A 25,979-nucleotide genomic window follows, 5' to 3' on the forward strand; every position below is an offset into this window, starting at 1 on the left:
ACTCTTCCTGTCTGTCTGTCTGTCTGTCTCTCTCTCTCTCTGTCTCATTCACACTCTTCTTGTCTGTCTCTCTCTCTCTCTCTCTCTCTCTCTCTCTCTCTCTCTCTGTCTCATTCACACTCTTCCTGTCTGTTTGTCTCTCTCTCTCTCTGTCTCTGTCTCATTCACACTCTTCCTGTCTGTCTGTCTGTCTGTCTCTCTCTCTCTCTCTCTCTGTCTCATTCACACTCTTCCTGTCTGTTTGTCTGTCTGTCTGTCTGTCTCTCTCTCTCTCCCTCTCTCTCTCTCTCTCTCTCTCTCTTTCTCATTCACACTCTGTCTCTCTCTCTCTCTCTCTCTCTCTCTCTCTCTCTCTCTCTCTCCCTCTCTCTCATTCGCACTCTGTCTGTCTGTCTGTCTGTCTGTCTGTCTGTCTGTCTCTCTCTCTCTCTCTCTCTCTCTCTCATTCACACTCTGTCTGTCTGTCTGTCTGTCTCTCTCTCTCACTCTCTCTCTCTCTCTCTCTCTCTCTCTCTCTCTCTCTCATTCGCACTCTGTCTGTCTGTCTGTCTGTCTGTCTGTTATGTCTCCCTCTCCATGAGCCCTTTCAATATATCCGTGCAGAGATTCCTTTTCAGTTTTAGTTTGATTACCGATGAATATTTGGGGTTTGGAAAGCAGTCCTTCTCCTAATTGGTGATTATGGTTTATTTAAGGGTTACTGCATCATCGTTGTTCATGTACTGGGTTGATTATCCAGTTACCAGCACAAAATCCCAGTTTCAAGCAGTAAAAACCTAAAACCATTTACTCAAGAGAACATGGCACCACGAGATGGAATGCACACGTGATGTCTAACGTCCATCAATACGGTCCATGATCAGATTTAAGAATCTCACTACGCTGTCACTAATACCTGAACTTCTCCAGACCTTTTCCCTCAGCAGAACACCAGATGTACATTATGTAATTAGGCACAATATTAAAGAAATTGACTTGGACCAGACCTCTGCCTAGACCGATCCCTCAGCCTGATAACAACCGATGAGGTTGTAGAGTGCGTTCGTGTTCGAGTTCGTGCTGTACATGATTTCAAGGTTTAATATGATAACCATCAGACCTGTTACTGAACGTTACACTAATCTACACCGCTCTGAATCCAGCACACAGTGATTCTGATTTCTCTTTATATAAAATAACCCTCACATATTTAACCCTTTAGAATCTGCCCAAATCATTCACTCACTCACTATGGAAGAATCACATGGTAATGAATGAAATCAAGTGTGCAATGTGTATAGAGAACGTCAACAAAATGTTTGCTATCTTATATCCTGAATAAATTTACTGATACATTTTAATTAGACCCCTTTCTGTTTTCTCCTTCAGTACTGGGTGGATTATTATCTGCAGTGGAACCCGAGTGACTACCCTGGAGTGTCTAATGTCAGGTTTCCTGATCATCAGATCTGGAAACCTGACATTCTTCTCTATAACAGGTAGAACGTACACTGTTGTTGTTTGTTTGCTAACCAAAAGAAGAATCCTTGAGAGGAACCAGACACAATAGGGCAGTGGTCCGCAACCCCGGAACCAAATGGACCAAATGGTACTGGGCCGCCCAAGGAACATTAAATTATTATGTAGCTTTGTAGAAGCCAACATTCTGTTTTCCTATTTAAGCTTAGACAAAAATTTATAAAATTTAATGCGGCCTAGAGCTTTTGAGCCACATGCACCAAATTCGGATATGTTGTAGATCCTGGTCTGAAGTTTGTTGCTGTTACTTTTCTAAGCGATCCGAGTACCGGTACTTCCGGTACCGGGTCTCAAATTGCCTTTTTTCCCATAGACTCCCATTATAAACTTTGGAGGTTTATAACTCGGCAAGCTTTCGAACTATCTACACCAAACTCGGGCAGCTCCTTTAGGGTGATACTCTGGTGTCTCCTTTAGGGTGAGACTCTGGTGTCTCCTTTAGGGTGATACTCTGGTGTCTCCTTTAGGGTGATACTCTGGTGTCTCCTTTAGGGTGATACTCTGGTGTCTCCTTTAGGGTGAGACTCTGGTGTCTCCTTTAGGGTGATACTCTGGTGTCTCCTTTAGGGTGATACTCTGGTGTCTCCTTTAGGGTGATACTCTGGTGTCTCCTTTAGGGTGATACTCTGGTGTCTCCTTTAGGGTGAGACTCTGGTGTCTCCTTTAGGGTGATACTCTGGTGTCTCCTTTAGGGTGAGACTCTGGTGTCTCCTTTAGGGTGATACTCTGAACAAACTTTTAAATTGGTGTACCGACTGGCCTTTCCGTTGTCCCACAGCCCCGCCCCCAAAATATGCAAAATCAAAAAACTTTTTACAACATGGACATGTGACATATCAAAACACTCACAACAATGAGGGGAACTTCCTCAGGAGTATTTGGATGACGTCACATGCTCGTCTCCACTTGCCTCCAAATGTTTTGGCACCCTATCTTTCTGTCCACTTGCCTCCAAAAGTAACACTGACCCTTATGTCCACTCGCCTCCAAAAAACACCGGCCTTTGCGAATACTTGCCTCGTCAAAGCCAACATCAAAGTTTGTCGCGACGAACTTTACAAATCTAGTTTCCATTTTATTTACTGTGGTGTATTTCTCTCGGGTTTGTGCGACTTTCAATGGACGAGAGGAACTGGGAGCTGAGAGATGTCACCTAAAGCCGCACCAATACCGCGCACGTGCAAAATATCATGATATCGAGCCGGTTTTAAGTGACGTCTGGAGCTGAGCGGCTGCAAGCGGCAGTGGCGTTGTACTGTAGCTTTGGTGGAGAGATGTGTATCGCTCTTCTCTCTGTTCCCCGGTACTTTCTCATGAATAACAGTGCTTGGTGTACGTGTATATTGTGTTTGCTCAAATTTAACCCACAAATTAGCAAAAATGAGTACGAAACAGACGTCGTTAGAAAGTTAGAAACTCTGCCGGTGTTCTGGATTAAAGTCATGGCGGAATACCCTGAGATTGTCACCACAGCACTTAAATCCCTATTGCCGTTTCCGACATCCTATCTGTGTGAAGCGGGTTTTCTGCAGTGACAGCAACCAAAACAAAACAACGGAATAAACTGGACATAAGCAACACACTTCGGGTGTCATTGTCTCCTATTACCCCCAGATTGAACCGTCTCGTTGCAAAGAAACAAGCTCAGGGTTCTCATTGATTTAGCCTTCTAGTGAGTTAAAATGTTAAATCACTTTATATTCATTTTTTGGTGTAACTTTATTTTATTTTGAAGGCATCTTTAAATACAATTAAATTAAAATTATTAAATCAAAACAACCTAAATTATAAACAATCAATGACCCCCCCCTCAGCGGGCTGCGGTAAAATGATCAAATGTTGACCGGTCCGCGGCGATAAAAAGGTTGGGGACCACTGTAATAGGGAACCCGTCCTCATTTTGGTGACACCAGAGAGTGTGATTATAAACTGTTATAAACACTGGACAGGGTTATTATAAATAATGTTCTTTCTACAGTTGCATACAGTCAATTGACATTGTGCAACCAGGAGCTCCTGAGCAACTCATAAATTAGCTCATCATCTGAGTTCATTATAGATTTAACACCGACTCCTCCGTGCCGAAGCCTTCAAATGCTCAATGATGGTGTCAGGATCCAGCCCGGATTTTTGGCCACGTGCGTTTGTTTGTTCTGTGTCACGTGTCTGACCCGCCCTTGTTTATTCCTCCCGCCTCTGCACACCTGTTCCTTACTGTATGTGGTTAATTGTCATGTTTATTTAGCCGCGGAATCCTTGTCGTCTTTTGTCTTGTCTTTGTTCCTGTTTTGTGTGTTTAAGTTAATAAATCTGTTTATTTTAGCTATCCTGCATTTGGGTCTGTTTTTATATCCACATCGCTGACAGATGGAGATTAGATTTCTGTATTGATTAAGAGCTTCTCGAAGAGCTATTCTTCTCATTGAATGTCCAAAATCTTCATGAAGTGCAAACACACCCTGTTTAAAGAGCTGGTACATCTCTGGATGCTTAGGGATCGTCACAGGGGTGGCTTCATCTCTGTGAAGAAAGAAATCTCCATGAAGGGGAATACAACTGGAGTAATGGTGTAAATAGATACAATATACAAGGAGATTAAACATAGTGACAAATGAGTTACACTGAATAATTGTGCAGATCCAAATTACAGATTAGGTGTCAAAAGGCATCATGTTAGATAAAGTGTCTGTATCACAGCTGTGCGAGAGCTTTGGGTACTTTATGCACTAATGAATTAAACAAGCAACGAGTTAAAAAAAACCTTTCATGATGCAGAAAAGCTGAAAGATGTTTGTACAGTATACGTTAAGCATCGACTAACATGTGTGTTTCCATAGCGCTGATGAGAGGTTTGATGCCTCTTTTCATACCAACGTCCTGGTCAACTCATCAGGCTACTGCCAGTATCTACCCCCAGGTGAACTATACTACACGACTTCACTTCTATTTAATCTACATATTAAACAATACTTCTTTTTTCATATAGCTTGTCTGATTGTGTATTTGTCTAGTACTGGGGTATTACGCGTCATCAAAGGAAGCAATGTACAGAAAAATACGGTATTAGGGAATTGAATTGAAAGTGAATTGCAGTACAAAATGCTGCATAGAATGAATTACTTCTTAGTATAATTGTCTCACAGCTGTAGCCACGTCCAAAGAAATGGTAGAGAACATGCAATTACATTTAAATATAAGGGAATTGCATGTTCTCTACCATTTCTTTGGACGTGGCTATATAGTGGAGTGGAGTGTATATATATATATATATATATATATATATATATATATATATATATATATATATATATATATATATCTCGTCGCTGTCAGGCGGAATCCTCGTATCTCCAAAACCGTTATTTTTCAGGAAATTAAAAAAACGCCGTACCTTATCTGCAGTGCACAGGGTTTAGTCCGCGTTGCAGTGGATTGTCTTGCGCTAAATTCCTGTCCTCAGACGAGCACCAGAACTAGCGGGGGTCAAGATTTTTTTTTCTTTGAGCCCAGTGTTTTGAAGACATTTACCTCAGAAGACGTGTTGATTCGTTGCGACTCTTCTTGAGGAGAAATATGCCGTGAAGCTCTCCCGCGGAGTGAGGAAGAGGTGGACAGTTGAAGTGTCCAATGGAGTTATGAGATTTGCGCTCAAGCTATTTTCAAGACTTTAGATTGGTTAATAACTTTTAAAAATAACAGACCCACGTGGGGACTGACCAATAGCATCGATATGTGAAAAAATATGAAATTGACAAAATTTGGACATACAAGGTTTCTGCCCGACAGCGACGATATATATATATATATATATATATATATATATATATATATATATATATATATTTATATGTGTGTATGAATTTTTATTTCCCCTGATTGTAAATGAACCACTGGAGGATCTCCATATTGTAGCTGTGTCTAAAGAAATGGTTGAGTACATGCAATTCCTTTGGGAATAATGCCAAAACACCCTGTAATAATTTAGTGCCCAAATAAAGTACTATAAGGTCGAGAATAGGGTCCGGATTTGGAGCTCAAACAGCTCAACTTATCTCTCTGAATTCCTATCTGAGAACACTACAGTCTGTACTACAGCCATCTAGGTTCATGCTGGTGGTTTCTTCAATTAGACCTAACATACAGTGATGCAGTGAAAGTAGAAATGCTACTCAATGCTTTTACATCAGCGATGCATGATGGGATGCATGCAAACGAGTAGATGTGGTGGCTCCGAAGGTTACACTGTACGGCAGTATTTTGATGGATCTAATTGCAGACAAATGATCATGAATAACCATGTAAAAATAAAAAAATAAATAATTCTAAATAGTTTGTGCGGGAAACGAAGTGGCATCAATATATTCGGTTATAAAGGGTGCCAATAATTTTGAAGGTGCTGTAGTTCTAATAACCGGTTTAATCTGACTTTTTAAATATTTGCAGGTATTTTTAAGAGCACCTGCTACATTGATGTGCGCTGGTTTCCCTTCGACGTTCAGAGGTGTGATTTGAAGTTTGGATCTTGGACCTATGGAGGCTGGTCTCTGGATCTGCAGATGCTGGAAGCAGATATCACAGGCTACATAGCCAATGGAGAGTGGGATCTAGTGGGTAGGTTTATACAGGTTGATAGAGTATATAAAGGGCTGTTCGGATCCCTATAAAATGTTAAGATGTTTATGATGGGAAACCTGGACAAAGCCAGAACGAATACCTAAGGAGCTGATTTTAAAACAAGACATTTTACATGTAATTAAGGAAAAAAATCCCTAATGCGTTTTTTTTTTTTTTTTTTAACGCCCCCCGAAGATCACAGACGTACTTTTCCGTGTATTGTTTGGAAGTAATGTCTTATGATGTTACCAGCGATCATCAGCTGGGGATGGGGTCTCTGTAGAGTGATTTGAAAATAATAAAACCGATAGAATAAAACAGCTAGAATTATCAGCGGGCCTGGAAATAAATAGGTTTTTTAGTCGTTTGAATTCGGCAGCATTATTTGCATATTTGTCATTCATGAAAAAGTTGCCAAAGGAAGAAAACTATGCATTTAAAACAGAAAATAAGAAAAATCTTGTCACGTTATTTCTGTGTTTTGTTTGGTCACTAAACTCCATCCCTCACAATACGTATTAGTGACTGTTCATCAAAGGCAAACTCACTCACTCACTTTCTACTGCTTATCCGAACTATCTCAGGCGTCATCGGGCATCAAGGCAGGATACACCCTGGACGGAGTGCCAACCCATCACAGGGCACACACACACACACACTCTCATTCACACACTACGGACAATTTTCCAGAGATGCCAATCAACCTACCATGCATGTCTTTGGACCGGGGGAGGAAACCGGAGTACCCGGAGGAAACCCCCGAGGCACGGGGAGAACATGCAAACTCCACACACACAAGGCGGAGGCGGGAATCGAACCCCCAACCCTGTAGGTGTGAGGCGAACGTGTTAACCACTAAGCCACCGTGCCCCCCCAAAGGCAAGCTGAAAATTAAAAAAAAAAAAAAGATAATGAATTAGTTTTTCAACTTTTTTGGACATGGCTACAGTCAGGAGACCTGGAGACAGCTAATGAGGATTGAAATCCTGCTTCGTCTTCAGCTAAGAGATAAATTACCCCCATTTCTTCAGGGAAATCAGGGAGCATTTGAGGGAAGGAGAAGGAACAAGTGGCCCGAGTCAATGGGCCGTAGAACACCCCTATAATTGAAAATCATGTCGAGGTAACAAGCATCCACTGGAGGAAATTGGATTATTCCTCTTTTATATTGTTTTTGTGATGTTTTGAGGTGTGCTTTGATGAATTTCGCAGAGAATACGAGTAACTGTGGCGGCTCGAACGTTATTTTTCATTTAGTTGGACAGCGTGTGAGTGGGAACGTAATTAATATAACGTAAAATATGTCTCGCATCTGTTCATTTGCGTCTTCACAATTAGATACCTACAATGTTAGTATGTGACACGCACAGTAAATATGCTTTTTTGCTAAAATCTTAGAGGTTCCTGGACGGAGGAACGAGAGGTTTTATGACTGCTGTAAGGAGCCATACCCTGACGTAACCTTCACATTGGTGATGAGGAGGAGAACGCTCTACTACGGCCTGAACCTGCTCGTGCCCTGTGTGATCATCTCCACCCTCGCACTATTGGTGTTCCTGTTGCCTGCTGACTCAGGGGAAAAGATCTCTTTGGGTAACATGCACACAGACACATTATGCAGAGCAAAAACCCTCGAATTTGCCTTATTGTTCCAATACTTTTGGGAAAATAAGGCCAAGTCTATTTTGCTATAGAAGGAAGACATTTTTGTTGAAGATCAAAAGGTGAACATGAGATGTTAGATCAGAATTTTAGCTTTCAAACGTTCGTTTGAACCCATCCATTTTTTAAGTGATCAAAAGTTATGGAACGTGTAATTGAGAAAGTGGTGTTTCATGTTGCCCAGGTATACACTGTTAGACTGACTGTTTAGACAGTTAATAGCTCTGATTGTCTGCTCGTGGTTGGAACCCTGGAACCAACATGAACACCAGAGAGCTGTCTATTAGGGAGAATGCAAGAAATTTTGAAACTGAGCAAAGAAGAATTCTTTTCTTTCTGGGGAACGAACAAACAGACATCAAACAAATTCAGTCAAAAACATCATTCGGTGACATCTTCAACAACCTCCACAGGGAAGGGGTGAAGATCTTACAATCTACCATTTGAAGATGACTCTGAGAGCAGAAATATTGAGGCCGTAATACAAGATGCGTTCCACTCAACAGCAGTAAGAATCTGAAGGCCAGAATGGAATGAACAATAAAGTATAGAGGCTCAAAGGCTGTGGAACCAAGATTAACCTCTTCCAAAGTGATAAAAAGGTTTGGAGGAAGAATGGATCTGCTCATGGTTCAAAACTTACATGCTCATCGGTAGGTAGTGTCATGGCTCGGGTTTGCATGGCAGCCTCTTACACAGACTCAGTAGTCTTCAGGCGTCAAGGCAGGATACACCCTGGACGGAGTGCCAACCCATCACAGGGCACACACACACACGTCGGACAATTTTCCAGAGATGCCAATCAACCTACCATGCATGTCTTTGGACCGGGGGAGGAAACCGGAGTACCCGGAGGAAACCCCCGAGGCACAGGGAGAACATGCAAACTCCACACACACAAGGCGGAGGCAGGACTCGAACCCCCAACCCTGCAGGTGTGAGGCGAACGTGCTAACCACTAAGCCACCGTGCCCCGCCTCTTGCACAGACTCAGTCGTCTTAAATGATTACGTACTGTAAGTCATGATGTTAGAGGTAGCAGGTGGAGCCAAGACTGTTCCAATACTTTTGATTTCCAGGTATTTTTTGACCTTCCACCAAAGGTCTAAATTGTTTAACTCATCTCTATGTAAATATCAAGACATGAAAGATTAAATTCTGATCTGGGTCTGATCTGATCACAAAAATTTTGAAAAAAAAGAGACAAAAGACTTGGCCTTGCTGTTCCAATAATTTTGAAAGATCCTGCATATATATTTAATTAAAAGGTTTTGCTTAAAGCAGCCTTTCCCACAAAGGCTCACTAGGGTCTGTGGTCTGTGAAGGCCACTGAATAAATTATTTAGAAAAGAATATAGCTCTGAGGGGGCTTAGTGGTTAGCACGTTCGCCTCACACCTCCAGGTTCGGGGTTTGATTCCCGCCTCCACCTAGTGTGTGATTGCGTGAGTGAATGAGAGTGTGTGTGCCCTGCGATGGGTTGGCACTCCGTCCAGGGTGTATCCTGCCTTGATGCCCAATGACGCCTGAGATAGGCACAGGCTCCCCGTGACCCGAGGTAGTTCAGATAAGCGGTAGAAGATGAATGAATGTAGCTCTGTAATTTTTCTGGAAACATTAGGCACTAAAGCATGACTTGTGATTCTATGCACTATCCTGCTGTCACGGTCTATGTGAATGTGGATCAAATAAACCACTTCATGAGTAGTTTATCCACAGTCAGATGGTGGTCCTACTCAGATGTTCTTCAGTGAGCACCAGGGGCTTAATATTTGTTAGGAGAACATTCCTTGCACCACCATACCGCCCCGACTATGCCATAATATTTACACCAAGCTCGGCCTGTCCGTGGACCTGTGTTAAAATCCTGATCATTCCTATAGCATGATACAAAGGAAAGTTAAATTCGTCTTATCTGATTTTTTTTGTATACTCCTCAGCCAACCAGTTCTGATGGTACTGGAAAACGTTCTCAGCACCTAACATGGTCTTAGCTCTAGCCATTTCCAGATCAAGCCTGATAAGTATGGCATTCTGAGACATTCTGCACACAGACGCTAAATTCGTACGTAAAACTATACGAAGTTTTTTTTCATTCGCTGGACTGGAAATCGCTTGAAGTTTTTCCTGTTTGGTTGCACTGTTGCACTGTTTTTGCCTTCGAAACAGTCGTGTATACAGTAAAATCCCCCAAAATGCCAGTTATACAGCTGGCACCTCACACACCTCACACTGAAGATTAACGCCACATCCAGTTCATTAAGTTTCCACGTTATAACACTGAACCGAATGCTTACAAACGTGATGTGTCATATCTACAATTTGTCTGAAGCTATGATGGTGTAACTAATAAACCTGCAGCTCAGAGTGGATGTAATTATGATAAGGCAACAGTTATATAAAAAAAATCAGTCTGGATTTAATTTAGCTTTGTACTGCAATGACTTAAATAAATTAGGTTTTTTGTTTTCTTAAAACAGTTAGAACTTACAGATGGACAAATGTCTGACGACGATAAGGTGGAGACAGGATCATAATTTCTTGTTACAGAGTGTGTGGTGTGTTTGATAAGGCAAATTAAAAGTCTAATATTTTGGAACATGTCATACCGCTTATCCGAACTACCTCGGGTCACGGGGAGCCTGTGCCTATCTCAGGCGTCATCAGGCATCAAGGCAGGATACACCCTGGACGGAATGCCAACCCATCGCAGGGCACACACACACACACACTACGGACAATTTTCCAGAGATGCCAATCAACCTACCATGCATGTCTTTGGACCGGGGGAGGAAACCGGAGTACTCGGAGGAAACCCCCGAGGCACGGGAAGAACATGCAAACTACACACACACAAGGCGGAGGCGGGAATCGAACCCCCAACCCTGGAGGTGTGAGGCGAACATGCTAACCACTAAGCCACCGTGCCCTTCTTTACAGAACATAAGAAACAAGTTCAAGATTAAGATTAGACTTGTATTTAAATGTGTTTGTATTTATCCCTAATGAGCAAGTCTGAGGTGACTGAGGTAACTGTAGTGAGGAAAAACTCCCTTAGATGGAAGAGGAAGAAACCTTGAGAGGAACCAGACTCAAAAGTGAACCTCATCTTCATTTAGGTGACACTGGAGGGTGTGATTATAAACTGTTATAAACACCAGAGAGTGTTATTATGAATCATGTCCTTTCTACAGTCATAATAATACACATAATTGTGTATTTATTAGGAGGTCGTTGTCCTCAGAGACCACATGGGTTCTGCATCTTCTCATTCAATGTCTGAAATCTTCATGATGCAGAACACAACTGAAACTGGTATAATCTCTGTATAAAAAAAGCAAGAGAAGGAAGTGGAGAGGAATTAGCATGCATTTGAGCAGAAGTACCAGAGCACACGGATGTAAGAAGTATTTCTACAGTATGTGTATTTCTTTGTAAAGAGATTAGTCTTTAATCGATATTTAAACTGGGAAAGTGTGTCTGAGCCCCGAACACCGTCAGGAAGGATAATTTAAAGTTTGGGAGCTCAATACAAAACGTTCTACCGCCTTTAGTAGACTTTGATATTCTGGGAACTACCAGAAATCCTGATTTTTGTAATCTCAAAGAGCATGATGGATTGTAACGTGTTAGAAGGCTGGTTAGATACATGAGAGCTAAATCTGGTAAGACTGATAGTAAGAGTGTTCATTAGCTGATGAATTAAAGCAGGTGTGAAGATAAGATTCATCGAAGATTGCATCCTGACACCCTGATTTTTGGTAGAACACCATAATTGTGTTCACAGTGGCTTAACTGCATCGTGTGTAAACGCTGTGGGTTACTGAGAATTTAATGTGCACAGATCTGGCCAGGGGAACTCGTCAGCTCACCAGAGAGTACATAGTCGGTTATGCATCTGTGCAAAGAGGAAAACACAATGTGCTTTACCAAGAATAGGCTCAATACGCTGGGGGAGATGAGCACTGGATTTCTGTATAAGGACACGAATGTTTTGTGCTGGCTCAGAGAATTCCTTCTTTAAACCTTTACTCACTGCACACGAATGGAAAAACAATATAAGCAACAAAAAAGTATGTGTGTGTGTTTAAAAATGCATGTATTATTTAAGCACTTATTATGCATAACATGTATGTATGCATTATGTCATTGTGTCTCATACAGGGTTTACTGTATTCCTGCCTCATGCCCGGTATTCCTGGGATAAACTTAGGAAGCTACCGCAACCCGTACCAGAATAAAATATAAAACCAATGAATGAATGTCTTTTAAAATTAATATATACATCTCTGTGTGGCACGGTGGCTTAGTGGTTAGCACGTTCGCCTCACACCTCCAGGGTTGGGGGTTCGATTCCCACCTCCGCCTTGTGTGTGTGGAGTTTGCATGTTCTCCCCGTGCCTCGGGGGTTTCCTCCGGGTACTCCGGTTTCCTCCTCCGGTCCAAAGACATGCATGGTAGGTTGATTGGCATCTCTGGAAAATTGTCCGTAGTGTGTGAGTGTGTGTGTGAATGAGAGAGTGTGTGTGTGCACTGCGATGGGTTTCCATGCCGTCCAGGGTGTATCCTGCCTTGATGCCCGATGACGCCTGAGATAGGCACAGGCTCCCCGTGACCCGAGGTAGTTCGGATAAGGGGTAGAAGATGAGTGAGTGAGTGAGATATACATCTCTTGAAATTATCCATAAAACGTATCGTATGAATCTTTTTTTTTTTTTTGTAAAGCATTTTCTGTCATTGACATACTTTATATACTTTGGTATATACAGTATATCTGTATTGTTTGTGTGTGTGTGTGTGTGTGTTTGTGTATTTGTGTCTTTGACCTTGCTCCAGATTATCTTATAAATGAGCTGAAATCACTCCATCAGTTTTATCACTTGGACTTCTAGAGGTTTATTGATCCACAGAACTCATTAAAGATCTTTTCAAGCATCTCCAACAGCAGAAGCTCGTGAACTGTGAGCTGTCTACGAGCTGTCTGTCTGATGCTGCTGAAATTGAAATTTTTAAATTGGGTCTCTGTGTGTGTGTGTGGGTGTGTGTGGGTGTGTGTGTGTGTGTGGGTGTGTGTGTGTACCACTCACTCACTCATTTTCTACCGCTTATCCGAACTACCTCGGGTCACGGGGAGCCTGTGCCTATCTCAGGCGTCAGCGGGCATCAAGGCAGGATACACCCTGGACGGCATGGAAACCCATCGCAGTGCACACACACACTCCCCCCACCCCCACCCCACCCCGTGTGTACTATTCTGTTGAAAATAATTGTTAATGAGCAGGGATTGTCGTAATGTTTTTATATCATTTTATTTTATTTTTTTTAGGAATAACTGTTTTGCTCTCACTGACCGTCTTTATGCTTCTGGTGGCTGAAATCATGCCAGCGACATCAGATTCGGTGCCTCTGATTGGTAAGTAAAAAATACAATAGCCGTTCGATTACAGAGTTGAAGGTGACAGAGAAAACAGACACGACGGCTTTTTTTAGAAGCATGTTTCCTTTCTGGCCTCATTTGTCATCTGAAGCACTGAAGATCAGCCTCCGTGGGCCCTTTTTCAGTCTCTTTCCATTTTATCAGACTTTATGGGAGGCACAGTCTGGTTTTTTTTCCAGGTTTTCACTAAGTTTATTTCACTGACGTGTTTAAAATATATTCAATAATGTAATGTATTCAGTAATTCGAGACTGAATTCAGGACTCTCGAGAAATTCTTCATTCTTATGAATTATATTTCAAAACAAATTTTAATTGTTTCATACTGTATACAGTTTATGTGTGTGTGTGTGTGTGTGTGTGTGTGTTCATTCTAGCTCAGTATTTTGCCACTACTATGGTAATTGTTGGGCTCTCAGTCATTGCTACAGTGCTTGTGCTACAGTATCACTACCATGACCCAGACGGTGGCAAGATGCCGAAGTGGGTAAGTATTTTACATATTCATAGTTACCCTGTACTGATTCATAGTTACCCTGTACTGATTCATAGTTACCCTGTACTGATTCATAGTTACCCTGTACTGATTCATAGTTACCCTGTACTGATTCAGTGTTACCCTGTACTGATTCATAGTTACCCTGTACTGATTCATAGTTACCCTGTACTGATTCATAGTTACCCTGTACTGATTCAGTGTTACCCTGTACTGATTCAGTGTTACCCTGTACTGATTCGGTTACCCTGTACTATTTCATAGTTACCCTGTACTGATTCAGAGTTACCCTGTACTAATTCAGTTACCCTGTACTGATTCAGAATTACCCTGTACTGATTCGGAGTTACCCTCAACTGATTCAGAATTACCCTGTGCTGATTCAGTGTTACCCTGTACTGATTCAGAGTTACCCTGTACTGATTCAGAGTTAGCCTGTTCTGATTCAGAGTTACCCTGTACTAATTCAGTTACCCTGTACTGATTCAGAGGTAGGCTGTACTGATTCATAGTTAGCCTGTACTGATTCAGAGTTACCCTGTACTGATTCAGAGTTACCCTGTACTGATTCAGAGTTACCCTGTACTGATTCATAGTTATCCTGTACTGATTCAGAGTTACCCTGTACTGATTCAGTGTTAGCCTGTACTGATTCAGAATTACCCTGTACTGATTCAGAGTTAGCCTGTTCTGATTCAGAGTTACCCTGTACTAATTCAGTTACCCTGTACTGATTCATAGTTACCCAGTAATGATTCACAGTTAGCCTGTACTGATTCAGAAGTATCCTGAACTGATTCCATGTTAGCCTGTACTGATTCAGAGTTAGCTTGTACTGATTCCGTGTTAGCCTATACTGATTCCGTGTTAGCCTATACTGATTCAGAGTTATGCTGTACTGATTCAGAGTTATGCTGTACTGATTCAGAGTTAAGCTGCACTGATTCCGAGTTAGCTTGTACTGATTCAGAGTTAGCTTGTACTGATTCAGAGTTAGCCTGTACTGATTCAGAGTTAGCCTGTACTGATTCCGTGTTAGCCTATACTGATTCAGAGTTATGCTGTACTGATTCAGAGTTATGCTGTACTGATTCAGAGTTAAGCTGCACTGATTCCGAGTTAGCTTGTACTGATTCAGAGTTAGCCTGTAATGATTCAGACCTACCCTGTACTAATTCACAGTTACCCTGTACTGATTCACAGCTACCCTGTACTGACTTAGTTACCTTTCATTGATTCATTTATCTTTCACTGTTCACGTATCTTGCAATGATTCTACCTATTACTGACTCAGTACGATATTTAAGTACATACATATTTACTTTTTTAACTCATATTATCCTTGCATTGATTAAGATCATCACATCATGACCTTCATAAAGCATCAAATAGTATGTGTTTACCTTATATTGATTTAAATTTAATACCACAACACTACCATTAAACAAATAAGTCGCTCATACAGCGTTTTCACCTACATGAGTTTCATTATCTTGAAATTTGAGATAATGTAGGGCAAATAATTCGTTGCTAAAATCCGTGCTTGTTATGCATGATGTCTTGCTTGATTCAGCTGATGTGTTATCTTGCTGTTGTGTGTAGACGCGTGTTGTACTGCTGAACTGGTGCGCCTGGTTCCTGCGTATGCGACGCCCAGGAGATCATCATGTCCACTCAGCGTGCCACAACAAACCTCTTCACAGAGGCAGTGTGTCCAGTGTGGAGCTGTGTGTTGACCAGGGGACACTGCAGTCTTCCAACACCAACACGCTCTACATCGGCTTCAGGGGCACAGAGGGTGGTGTTCACTGCTCCAGCTCAGCTGAGACGGCTCTGATTTGTGGTCGCTTTGCTCGAGCCAATGAGGAGGAAGTGTTGCTGTCGGGGGCCACGGTGGCGCCGTTAGGGACCAGGAACGGAGATGGGCACACCAGAGGTATCGTAGGAGGGCCTGGCATGACTGATTTGGCAAAGATTCTAGAGGAAGTGAGGTACATCACAAGGCGATTTCGAAACCGGGATGAAGATGCAAGCATGTGTAACGAGTGGAAATTCGCAGCAGCAGTCATCGATCGTATGTGTCTGATGGCTTTCTCTTTCTTCACAATACTCTGCACTTTCGGCATTCTTATGTCCGCTCCAAACTTTGTAGAGGCGATCTCTAAAGACTTCTTCAGTTAGTAGAAAGAGCCGTGTACACTCACATAAACACATTTACAGTGTTTCTTATACACTCGCTACTATAATTCTGTAACACGTCGTTTCTGCTCCAGTACTAACAGGAGTGGAAGTGTTTTTGTGACCTGTGGGTTTATACAAACGCATTAAAATACATGCTTTTTTACGTGCAATATTTTTCAGACTAAACTCTATGTACCACATCTGTACATATGTTCCACAGCAAGCATTTTAAAGTAGTCATGCATCCAGTGTGTACTGTATTCCTGGAGACGGGCTCTATATCCACAGTATAGCAACAATATGAACGAATAAATTATTATAAACAGACATAAGAGAATTATTACAGTGCTCATACATGAATTAGAACTATTTTCAATGCGTGTGAATTACTGTACACACACACACAGGGCCGGCCCTGGCCAATTTGCTGCCCTAGGCAAGATTTCACCTGGTGCCCCTGGAATCACAGACAATTGTGTTCCGATCATTTTGTTCATAAACAAAATATATAAAAAATATATATATTAATAAAAATAATAATTTGGGCGCCCGGGCGCCCCTAGTGGTGGGCGGCGCCCTTAGCATTTGCCTATTCTGCCTATGCGCAGGGCCGGCACTGCACACACACACACACACACTACACACAACTACAGATGTGGTAAATAGAGATTTTGTTGAAGAACATTGGAACGTTCATTTAAATATCAGTCACATAAATAATAAAGTACGATAGTGTCGTTTGAAGTGTTCACTCTCTGTTCGATATTGATGTCACTGTGTGTTCTTGTAGGATTCTTTTTGGATTCTCAAGGTAGATTTCATAACGGTTGAAACAGATAGAATTCATTTACACGAGTTAAAGCACTACATAACATGGCACAAATCCTCTCTGACTATCTTTATCTGATATGTCGTATCATGTATGTTTTTTTCTCCAAGTATTTTCCAGTTTTCTAGAGTTTATTCCATTCATTCATTCATTCATCTTCTACCGCTTATCCGAACTACCTCGGGTCACGGGGAGCCTGTGCCTATCTCAGGCGTCATCGGGCATCAAGGCAGGATACACCCTGGACGGAGTGCCAACCCATCGCAGGGCACACACACACACTCTCATTCACTCACACAATCACACACTACGGACAATTTTCCAGAGATGCCAATCAACCTACCATGCATGTCTTTGGACCGGGGGAGGAAACCGGAGTACCCGGAGGAAACCCCCGAGGCACGGGGAGAACATGCAAACTCCACACACACAAGGCGGAGGTGGGAATCGAACCCCCAACCCTGGAGGTGTGAGGCGAACGAGCTAACCACTAAGCCATCGTGCCCCCTTATGCTTAGGTTATTATAGAATATTTATAAAAATCATTATTATTTCCGTTTTAAAGATTATGCAGGAAGTTTAAACATATTTTACACACACACTCAAATTTTTAGCACTGTGTCTTTAATAATAAAATAATAATATGCTTTAATACACAGTGCAAATGCTCAGTATTATTTTACTTTATTTGCGTTCACAAAAAAAGTTTTTTAATCTTCACAAGTTTTTAGATAAATACGTATTATATGGAAAATGTTTGTTATAATACTCCTATACTTAAAATTGTTGCATTTTAAGAAACCTAATATTTTTTTTAATTGAATGTTATTACCGTAACGACAAGGAAACACTCTGCTAACCTGAAATGAGTCGAAACTTCTACCTACATCCCAAATACACTATTTCCTTATTTTTTTCTTTCATTTCGCACTTCATGGATTTAGATATTTGTCTATTGTGGTTTTGTGTGCCCTTTACAAATAAATATATAATATTTTTCTAAATGTCAGAAAGTATGAGTCGGTGAGCCCTTGTATTTTTCCTGGTACAAAGCCGTACTAAAAGGTCATGTCTTTTTTTGCTATGGTGTAACTTATATATTATTATATGTGACTGTATTTGTATATACAGTATGTGCAGCAGTGTGGAGACCCAGAGTATCTGGATTAGTGCGTTCTTATTGTAATGAATCCGAAGTAGAATCCATGCGTGGAGTTAATTCAGTATCCAAATCCAAATTAGTAGCAATTAGCAAAGTAATCAAACAGATTGACAGAACAATAAAAGAGTTCCAGAAAATTAAGATGGTTTTGGTGCTTTCAAGTATTAGATACTGTTCTTCACTGATCTTGTTATTTAATAATCAGACGTTGGTGAGAAGAGACTTCTTCATGTCATCCTGCCCCTGTTAACACACCTCAAAGCCCAACAGGACAGATAGACGCTCAGTAGTACATAAGCACATAATGGGTAGATGCCTTTATCAGTATTAAAGGATAGCCTTATAAAACAAATTTTCTGGTGAAGAATGAATATAGATGAATGTAAATAATAGATAGGAGAAGTTTACTGCGGAAAAACATGTTGATGAATATCTCATGAAACTCATACAGCAAAAACAGCAAGATAGCAAGCAGGTCCAGGATGAGAACCTGTTGTCAGTAAGGAATCGATCACATGTAACAGCTGAAATTTTGATATTCATCGTTCTGAGAAATTCTATTTACTTCCTAAGCTGTTTTAATTAACAGACCTGACATGGAGAAGATGTTTATTAGAAATAAAGTATAAAGGGTCTACTCCAGATAAAACATGGAAGAGCATTTATTTGTAGAGATGCATGCTGCCACCCAGTGGTCAATAAATCCTGGATATGAGCATCCGCCATCCAGATTTAGGATCATGATGAAATTGTGTGTTCCTATAGAGAATAGTGGTGGCTCAAAGCTGTGAGTTAAGGGTCGTGGTTCAAGACCCAGCTCAGGAAAGGTGCCACTGCAGGTTCCTTATCCATCTCTGCTCTAGTGGTGCAGTATCATGTCTGACCCTGTGCTCTGACCCCAACGTCCAAAGTTAAGATATGTAAAGAAAGAATTTCACTCCGTTGTAATGTATACATGACAAGAATAAAGGCTTCTTCTACAGGAATCCAGGTGTTTCCGTTTAACCAGATACGTACATATTGTGGTCATCGGGCATTATTGATGTCGGAGGTCTTCGTCTGTGGTTTCGCCGTCTTGCGTTCTGCTGGATGAGCACAACGTCTGACCCGAAGTTCCTCCAAAGAACTTGACACTTTTCTTCTTTGTTATCTTCTGTGTAATGTAGAAGACAAGATCCTGTGTATTAAATTTAAATCTGCCTGCATTGAGACACATTTTTTGCAGTAGTATTCTATCTAACTGCTAAAATTGGATCATAAATCATAAACGTAGAGATTTTCCAAACTGGAAAGAGTTTCACAGATTGTGGCTCCTGCAGTCTAGCCATGTGGTAATGTGTAAAAATTAACAAACAATAAATCAGCAGCAGAAGTACTTTATGCTAAACACATAGCTTGAAAAAACAGCAATAAATCACTTTTTACATCCCAAAATGGAACCTAATTCTCAGTTATGGTTTATAAATGCTGTGTTAAAAGTCTAGATAACTGCCTTAAACTGATATAATCAAAGTGCACATTAGCTAATAAATTAGTTAACACCATTCTAAATAGTTAACACCATTCTATTTAAATTACAACACCAAGTTAGCTGACAAATTTAAGATACATTTTCTTTGCAACAAACCACCAGAACACTAATGCACATTAGTATAACGTCGCTGTCGGGCGGAAACCTCGTATCTCCAAAACCGTTATTTTTCAGGAAATTAAAAAACGCCGTACCTTATCTGCAGTACACAGGGTTTAGTCCGTGTTGCAGTGGATTGTCTTGCGCTAAATTCCTGTCCTCAGACGAGCACCAGAACTAGCGGGGGTCAAGATTTTTTTTTCTTTGAGCCCAGTGTTTTGAAGACATTTACCTCAGAAGACGTGTTGATTCGTTGCGACTCTTCTTGAGGAGAAATATGCCACGAAGCTCTCCCGCGGAGTGAGGAAGAGGTGGACAGTTGAAGTGTCCAATGGAGTTATGAGATTTGCGCTCAAGCTATTTTCACGACTTTAGATTGGTTAATAACTTGTAAAAATAACAGACCCACGTGGGGACTGACCAATAGCATCGATATGTGAAAAAATATGAAATTGACCAAATTTGGACATACGAGGTTTCCGCCCGACAGCGCCGATAAGCTACATTTACAGCATTTAGCAAAATGACTTACATACATTTTTATTTCGATTTATACACCTGAGCAATTGAGGGTTAAGGGCCTTGCACGGGGGCCCTGCAGTGGCAACTTGGTAGACCTGGGATTCGAACCAATGACCTTCCGATCAGTAGTCGAACCACTGAGCTACCACATCCCTACGTTAAGCTAATGTTAAGCTTTATATAGCTTAACCTTCAGATTTTTTACCTAGGATGTTGAACCTAGATATTTACCTGTTTATGAGCCACTCCATGTGGATAGCGTGTGATACCTTCTCGCCTTTGTTCTATCCTCACCCAGTCGTCCTGCCACAGCTCCCGTCTGTATTCAGATTCCTGTGCTGTGATCCTCTCATAGATCGCTTGATTCTCATGAGCCACCTCCAGGAGCTTGATCCTCCTGCTCTCAGAGTTCAGACTGCAGGAACAACACCAGCACTAACAAACTGAGTCAACTTTATGACAAAAAGTTGCTAAGAAATATTTTCAGTATTTTCAGTTTTACTTTTATTTAGTTATCACTCTTTTATTTCTATAGATCAGATTACAAATGCTTACATATTGGTTATACTGTACTTATCACCTAAATCCAACATCCTAAACACTTCTCTTGAGGTTTTGGTGAAATGAGATGCAGAGTAAAGCATTTCGGGGCATAAAATGAAACTGTTGTGAGTTTCTGCAAGAAGGTGCGTGAACATTTCATAAAAATACTTGTTAGCATTTGTAAATACCTCTAACAGAATACAAAATATGTGAATTTTATTTCACGAACCTACACTTTTTACCATTACGCTTACTGTATATTTCTGTATTTACCCAGCCTTAAAAGTCTAATTATTAGGTTTAAATCTTTTCATTTTATTGTAGCTGATGTATCTGGAGTTTTAAGCTCCAGATACATCAAGAGGTTTGATGTGTTTAAGAGGTTTTACCTCTGTACCACCGTCACTGTGAACAAGTCTGAATTATGTGCCTAGCCGGGGGCTCAAACACAACGTTTCTTATCTCTACTCATCAGCAGCTAAACTCACAGTCTTGATACTTTACACACTGAAAGCTAAAGGTGTCCTGGTTCATTTTAATTAATTTGTTTATTTTGATAAATAAAATATCCCATAAGTTGATTTCAATTCCGCCGGCAATGTTAAACTTCACGTTATTTAAGCCCTGAATGTCACCTTTAAGATTAGCCATTAGCCATTATTTCAATGCTAACACGGGCACCCTTAGGGTTAGGGTTAGAAAAAAAATTTAAATGATTATTATTTTTTTTTTGGCTGGTAAAAAGATTTAATAACACATTGTGTAAGACTGCAGTATGACATTTTCTGTCTATAAAGATACAAAGTTGGAATTCATCAGGTTTTGTTAGACTTTGGGGAATCTGCCTCTCGCTAATTAATGAGAACGTTAACATTTTCCACCTACAGCTCAATGGTGAAACAATCCCACATAAAACATGCTGTAAACAAAGGCAGCCTTTATAACCTTCTCCAAAATCTGTCAGCCAAACATTTTCCACCTACACGTATACTTTAAGTACTGGATAGTTTAAACTCATGATGCTCTAGCAACCAAACAAACATACAATATTATAAGATTTAACATTTATATAATATTTATATCTAAATTATTTTATATTTCAACAACTTGCAATTGGCAACCTTAAATACCTTTTCTCATGATTGGATGCACCTGTCTATGATGTTCAAGGCTTAATGAGCCACCAAAAAAATTGTGTGTTCCAGTTAATCAGTCCTAAGTAGTTACAGGTATTCAAATCAACAAAATGGCAACCAAATTTATGCACCTGTCTAATTTCATTTTGATGCATATTGCGCATTTTCTGTTAATCCAATAAACCTTATTTCACTAGTGAAATATTACTTCAGTGTCCTTCAGTTATTTGATAGATCAAAATGAAATTGCTGATCCAAACACCCAAATATCTATACATGAAAATCATGGAAATTGTCAGGGGTGCCTAAACTTTTGCATACGACTGTATATAATAGAAAATATTTAAGTGCTTTCATATACACAACAATGACCTGCCTCGTTGTCTATTTTCTCTCAGAGAAATTCTCCTTTGTTTATTTTAATTAGCAACTTAAATTATAATAAGTTCATTCATTCATTCATTCATTTTCTACCGCTTATCCGAACTACCTCGGGTCACGGGGAGCCTGTGCCTATCTCAGGCGTCATCGGGCATCAAGGCAGGATACACCCTGGACGGAGTGCCAACCCATCGCAGGGCACACACACACTCTCATTCACTCACGCAATCACACACTAGGGACAATTTTCCAGAGATGCCAATCAACCTACCATGCATGTCTTTGGACCGGGGGAGGAAACCGGCGTACCCGGAGGAAACCCCCAAGGCACGGGGAGAACATGCAAACTCCACACACACAAGGTGGGGGCGGGAATCGAACCCCGACCCTGGAGGTGTGAGGCGAACGTGCTAACCACTAAGCCACCGTGACCCCTTAATAAGTTCATTTATGATAAAAAAATTCTAATAATAAACAATGAGCGAATTTTTACTATATAAACATTTTATACTAAACACAATAGTAAAAAGAACTGTTATGGACTCAGGGGTCTTGGACCTAAATGCTGTAGTTAGTGAGAATTGTGGACAAGTCTAGCTGAACCAACCATAGAAATGATTAAAATTATACAATGATATTGGACAGGAAGCTCAAATTACTGTAATATCTGTGGTAATATGAATATACAGACATTCTCAACACCCTGAGACGCTAGCACAAATGATATTAGCTACAAATGTCTATTGATTTTACCATAATAGAGATAGCTACTGTAGCTAGCAACCTAGTGGCTATTTTGTAGCAAAAAATAAAGTAAACCGGTTAAAGTTAGAGTTTAACTAGTGTCATGTGGACTAGTGTCACTAGCTAGTTAATTCTTTAACTAGCTGGTGTTATAAATGAAAGTATATGGCAGGTATTATAGATCAGCTAGCTAGCTTTTATTTATATACTTACGATTTAAAGATTTCAAATTCATTTTATACATTAAAGTGTAGATCTGTGTCTGGATATTATATATTTTTCAAATGGCAAGAACTTAAAGAACCAGAAACGTTACTTACCTACGCGCAGGATAGAAGTTCCTGTGGTCTATACGTCCTTTAGAAAGCTGAATATCAGCTATTTTGGACGCTAGCAGTTGGTTATCTCTGTCGATGACGGCTTGCCTCTCTTCTTGAACCTTAGACAAATATGACAATGATATATTGAAAGGTTGTAAAAGTTGAAAAACGTGGTTCATTAATTACGAAATGTAATGTAAACAAAATTTTAGAGCTATTTTATAAATGCTGTTAACATTCATGTTAAATTAAACTCACTGTTACATCCCATTACTTTACTAACATATCTTACGTAGTACTTAAGTTTTAAATAACATATCCAGGTTTAATATAATCTCTTACTGGATTAGAATTGAGATCTTATTAAGTCGACATATCTTTGAATTTGTCAGTTATTTCATACATCTTCATTCATTACAAGTTTTAAGAAATTAATAAACAAAAGTCGAGAAATCTTATATTTGGTTAATTGGATTAGTATAATAGATCAATTTGTCTATATTTAATATAATTTCGTGTTCTTATTTGTTTTTTTTATCTATTTGCATGTTTTTGGACCCAGACTGGAGTTTTTGTTGATCGTTACATTACATTTACCGCATTTTAGCAGACGCCCTTATATCCAGAGTGACTTACATTATCTCATTTTTATACAAATGAGCAATTGAGGGTTAAGGACCTTGCTCAGGGGCCCAACAGTGGCAGCTTGGTGGACCTGGGATTGAACTCACAACCTTCCAATTGGTAGCCCAACACCTTAACCACTATGATGTTCATGCTACTAAAATGCTACTGTTATCAAACTACATCGCAAACAAAAGATATATTAGCAATGGAAAATCTCTTAAATATTTTCTACAGATTTATTATGAGATTATTATAAATCATTGTATAATTGTATAGCATTGTATATATGGCTTGGTTACTAATTCAATTCACTACTGAGATTTGCTGAAATAATAAATAAAATAAGTAAAATGAATAAAATTTTCCACATAATGTGTACATACCTGTGCTTTCTTTAGCTTCGCTTGAATGTGGGTTGGCGTTCGGATGCCTTTGGTGTCTACTATGGGCTTGGCTTCAGTCACCTCATGGACAAACAAAACAATTTCATTTAGTGCAAACAACCAGCTTAAAAAAACCTTTACTGATTACTGTTTGCAACACAATTATCCTCTAACATTTCAGTTCTTGTCATGTTACTGATCAGTTTTTATTAGTTTTCAATTAATTTCGGATTTGTTATTTTGTTTTCTGAATTCTTATTGAGTTTTCTGATTTATTTTGTTTTCTGAATTGTGTTTTCTGATTTTTTATTTTGTTTTCTGATTTCTCATTTTGTTTTCTGAATTGTTTTGTTTTCTGATTGTTTTGTTTTCTGAATTGTTTTGTTTTCTGATTTGTTTTGTTTTCTGAATTGTTGTGTTTTCTGATTTGTTTTGTTTTCTGAATTGTTGTTTTCTGATTTCTTGTTTTGTTTTCTGAAATCTCATTGAGTTTTCTGATTTATTTTGTTTTAGGAATTGTTGTCTTTTCTGAATTGTTGTGTTTTCTGAATTGTTGTGTTTTCTGATTGTTTTGTTTTCTGAATTGTTGTGTTTTCTGAATTGTTGTTGTTTTCTGATTTCTTGTTTTGTTTTCTGAATTCTCATTGAGTTTTCTGATTTATTTTGTTTTAGGAATTGTTGTCTTTTCTGAATTCTCTTTTTGTTTTCTGAATTGTTGTGTTTTCTGATTTTTTATTTTGTTTTCTGAATTGTTGTATTTTGTTTTGCACTTTTCAGCCACCGCATTATTCAAATGCATTTAAGCTTTTGATAGGAAAACAAAAACACAAACTTTTACACAACTTTAAATACACCAAAGTGCATTTAGACGTGCTGGACTGTTTTACGCCATTTGTTCAGAATCAGAATCAGAATCAGAATCAGATTTATTGGCCAAGTGTGTTGAAAGAAATTTGGTTCCAGCTGTTTATGACTCTCAAAAGTACATAAATAAATAAATAAATAAATAGTTGTAGAGATAACTCATTATTTCATTAATACATCTGCTGTCATCATTTAATAAACACGAGTTTCATCCAATCAGATTATACACACACAGATTATACATAATAATATATATTCCCTTATTCACAGCACAGTAGCAAGTCCTAATGCATTTAGACTTAACCTCTGAATCACGGCAGAAATGTGATGATCGCATAAATCCAGCTACGTACCTTCTTCCGATGCTCATCATAGTGGTCCTGGTCCCATTTCTTCTGCAGGTATTTATTAGCAGCAGGTTTGAGTGGCTGGTAAGCTTTATGCATGCTTGTTAGAGAAGCAAAGCAAGAATACGCTGTAATATACGTTTCACAATCCTATATGCGTTTCCTTAGATTGTTTTTCTGATCATTCTAAATGTGTGCAATTTCTTGTCTAAAAAAAATTAACAAAGATTTCAGTATTTTAATGCTCTTCCAGTAGCAGCGTTCAGTAATGATGTGGATTGTTGGAGAGACTGAAATGGCTCTGCAGTGTCTGTCATGCTGTGTGATGGACATCCTTTAGAGCACAGGCCAATCGAGCTGTAAAAGACTCTGTGTGTGACTGAGAGAGGATCAGATGTCAATAAATTATTAGTGTTCACTTGCAGGACCTGAGACTCGGGCTCGGTACAAGGACATGAGAAACTCTAGAGGTCTTTTTTTGTCGATAAATAGTAATTTTTTTTTTTAATGAATTTTTGAACATCGTACCACTTGTTACGTCTGTTAGATGCTATTTCTAAATGTTACCCCAGCTGTTGAATTCTA

At 39.7% G+C, this 25,979-nt stretch overlaps 2 protein-coding genes across 2 annotated transcripts in view; one reads left to right on the forward strand and one right to left on the reverse strand.

Moving 5' to 3' along the window:
- LOC132856649 (neuronal acetylcholine receptor subunit alpha-7) overlaps window positions 1-16,329 on the forward strand; it is a 26,407-nt gene extending 10,078 nt beyond the window's left edge. Inside the window, exons 5-11 of the mRNA XM_060886277.1 lie at window positions 1,369-1,478; window positions 4,356-4,435; window positions 5,962-6,129; window positions 7,531-7,725; window positions 13,120-13,206; window positions 13,607-13,716; window positions 15,328-16,329. Of these exons, the coding sequence (XP_060742260.1) occupies window positions 1,369-1,478; window positions 4,356-4,435; window positions 5,962-6,129; window positions 7,531-7,725; window positions 13,120-13,206; window positions 13,607-13,716; window positions 15,328-15,906 (1,329 nt within the window). The 3' untranslated portion in view covers window positions 15,907-16,329. The remainder of the gene's footprint in view (window positions 1-1,368; window positions 1,479-4,355; window positions 4,436-5,961; window positions 6,130-7,530; window positions 7,726-13,119; window positions 13,207-13,606; window positions 13,717-15,327) is intronic.
- Window positions 16,330-18,933: 2,604 nt separating this feature from the next.
- si:ch211-284k5.2 (sperm axonemal maintenance protein CFAP97D1) lies at window positions 18,934-25,493 on the reverse strand. Its single transcript, XM_060886278.1, has 5 exons — window positions 25,401-25,493; window positions 24,184-24,264; window positions 23,174-23,292; window positions 20,281-20,464; window positions 18,934-19,050 (listed from the first exon to the last, which is right to left on the reverse strand). The coding sequence occupies exons 1-5, from the start codon at window positions 25,491-25,493 to the stop codon at window positions 18,934-18,936; spliced, it is 594 nt and encodes a 197-aa protein (XP_060742261.1).
- Between the last annotated feature and the right edge of the window lie 486 nt (window positions 25,494-25,979).

The sequence above is a fragment of the Tachysurus vachellii genome, chromosome 14, assembly GCF_030014155.1.
Source record: "Tachysurus vachellii isolate PV-2020 chromosome 14, HZAU_Pvac_v1, whole genome shotgun sequence".
In the NCBI taxonomy this organism is placed as follows: Eukaryota; Metazoa; Chordata; class Actinopteri; order Siluriformes; family Bagridae; genus Tachysurus; species Tachysurus vachellii.

Excerpts from the sequence above, each read along its gene's own strand:
- si:ch211-284k5.2 (XM_060886278.1), bottom strand. The coding sequence starts at position 25,493 with ATGCATAAAGCTTACCAGCCACTCAAACCTGCTGCTAATAAATACCTG. Across the intron at positions 20,465-23,173 it reads AACTTCTATCCTGCGCGTAG|TCTGAACTCTGAGAGCAGGA; the intron begins GTAAGTAACGTT and ends TTGTTCCTGCAG. Across the intron at positions 19,051-20,280 it reads ATGGAGTGGCTCATAAACAG|AAGATAACAAAGAAGAAAAG; the intron begins GTAAATATCTAG and ends TACATTACACAG.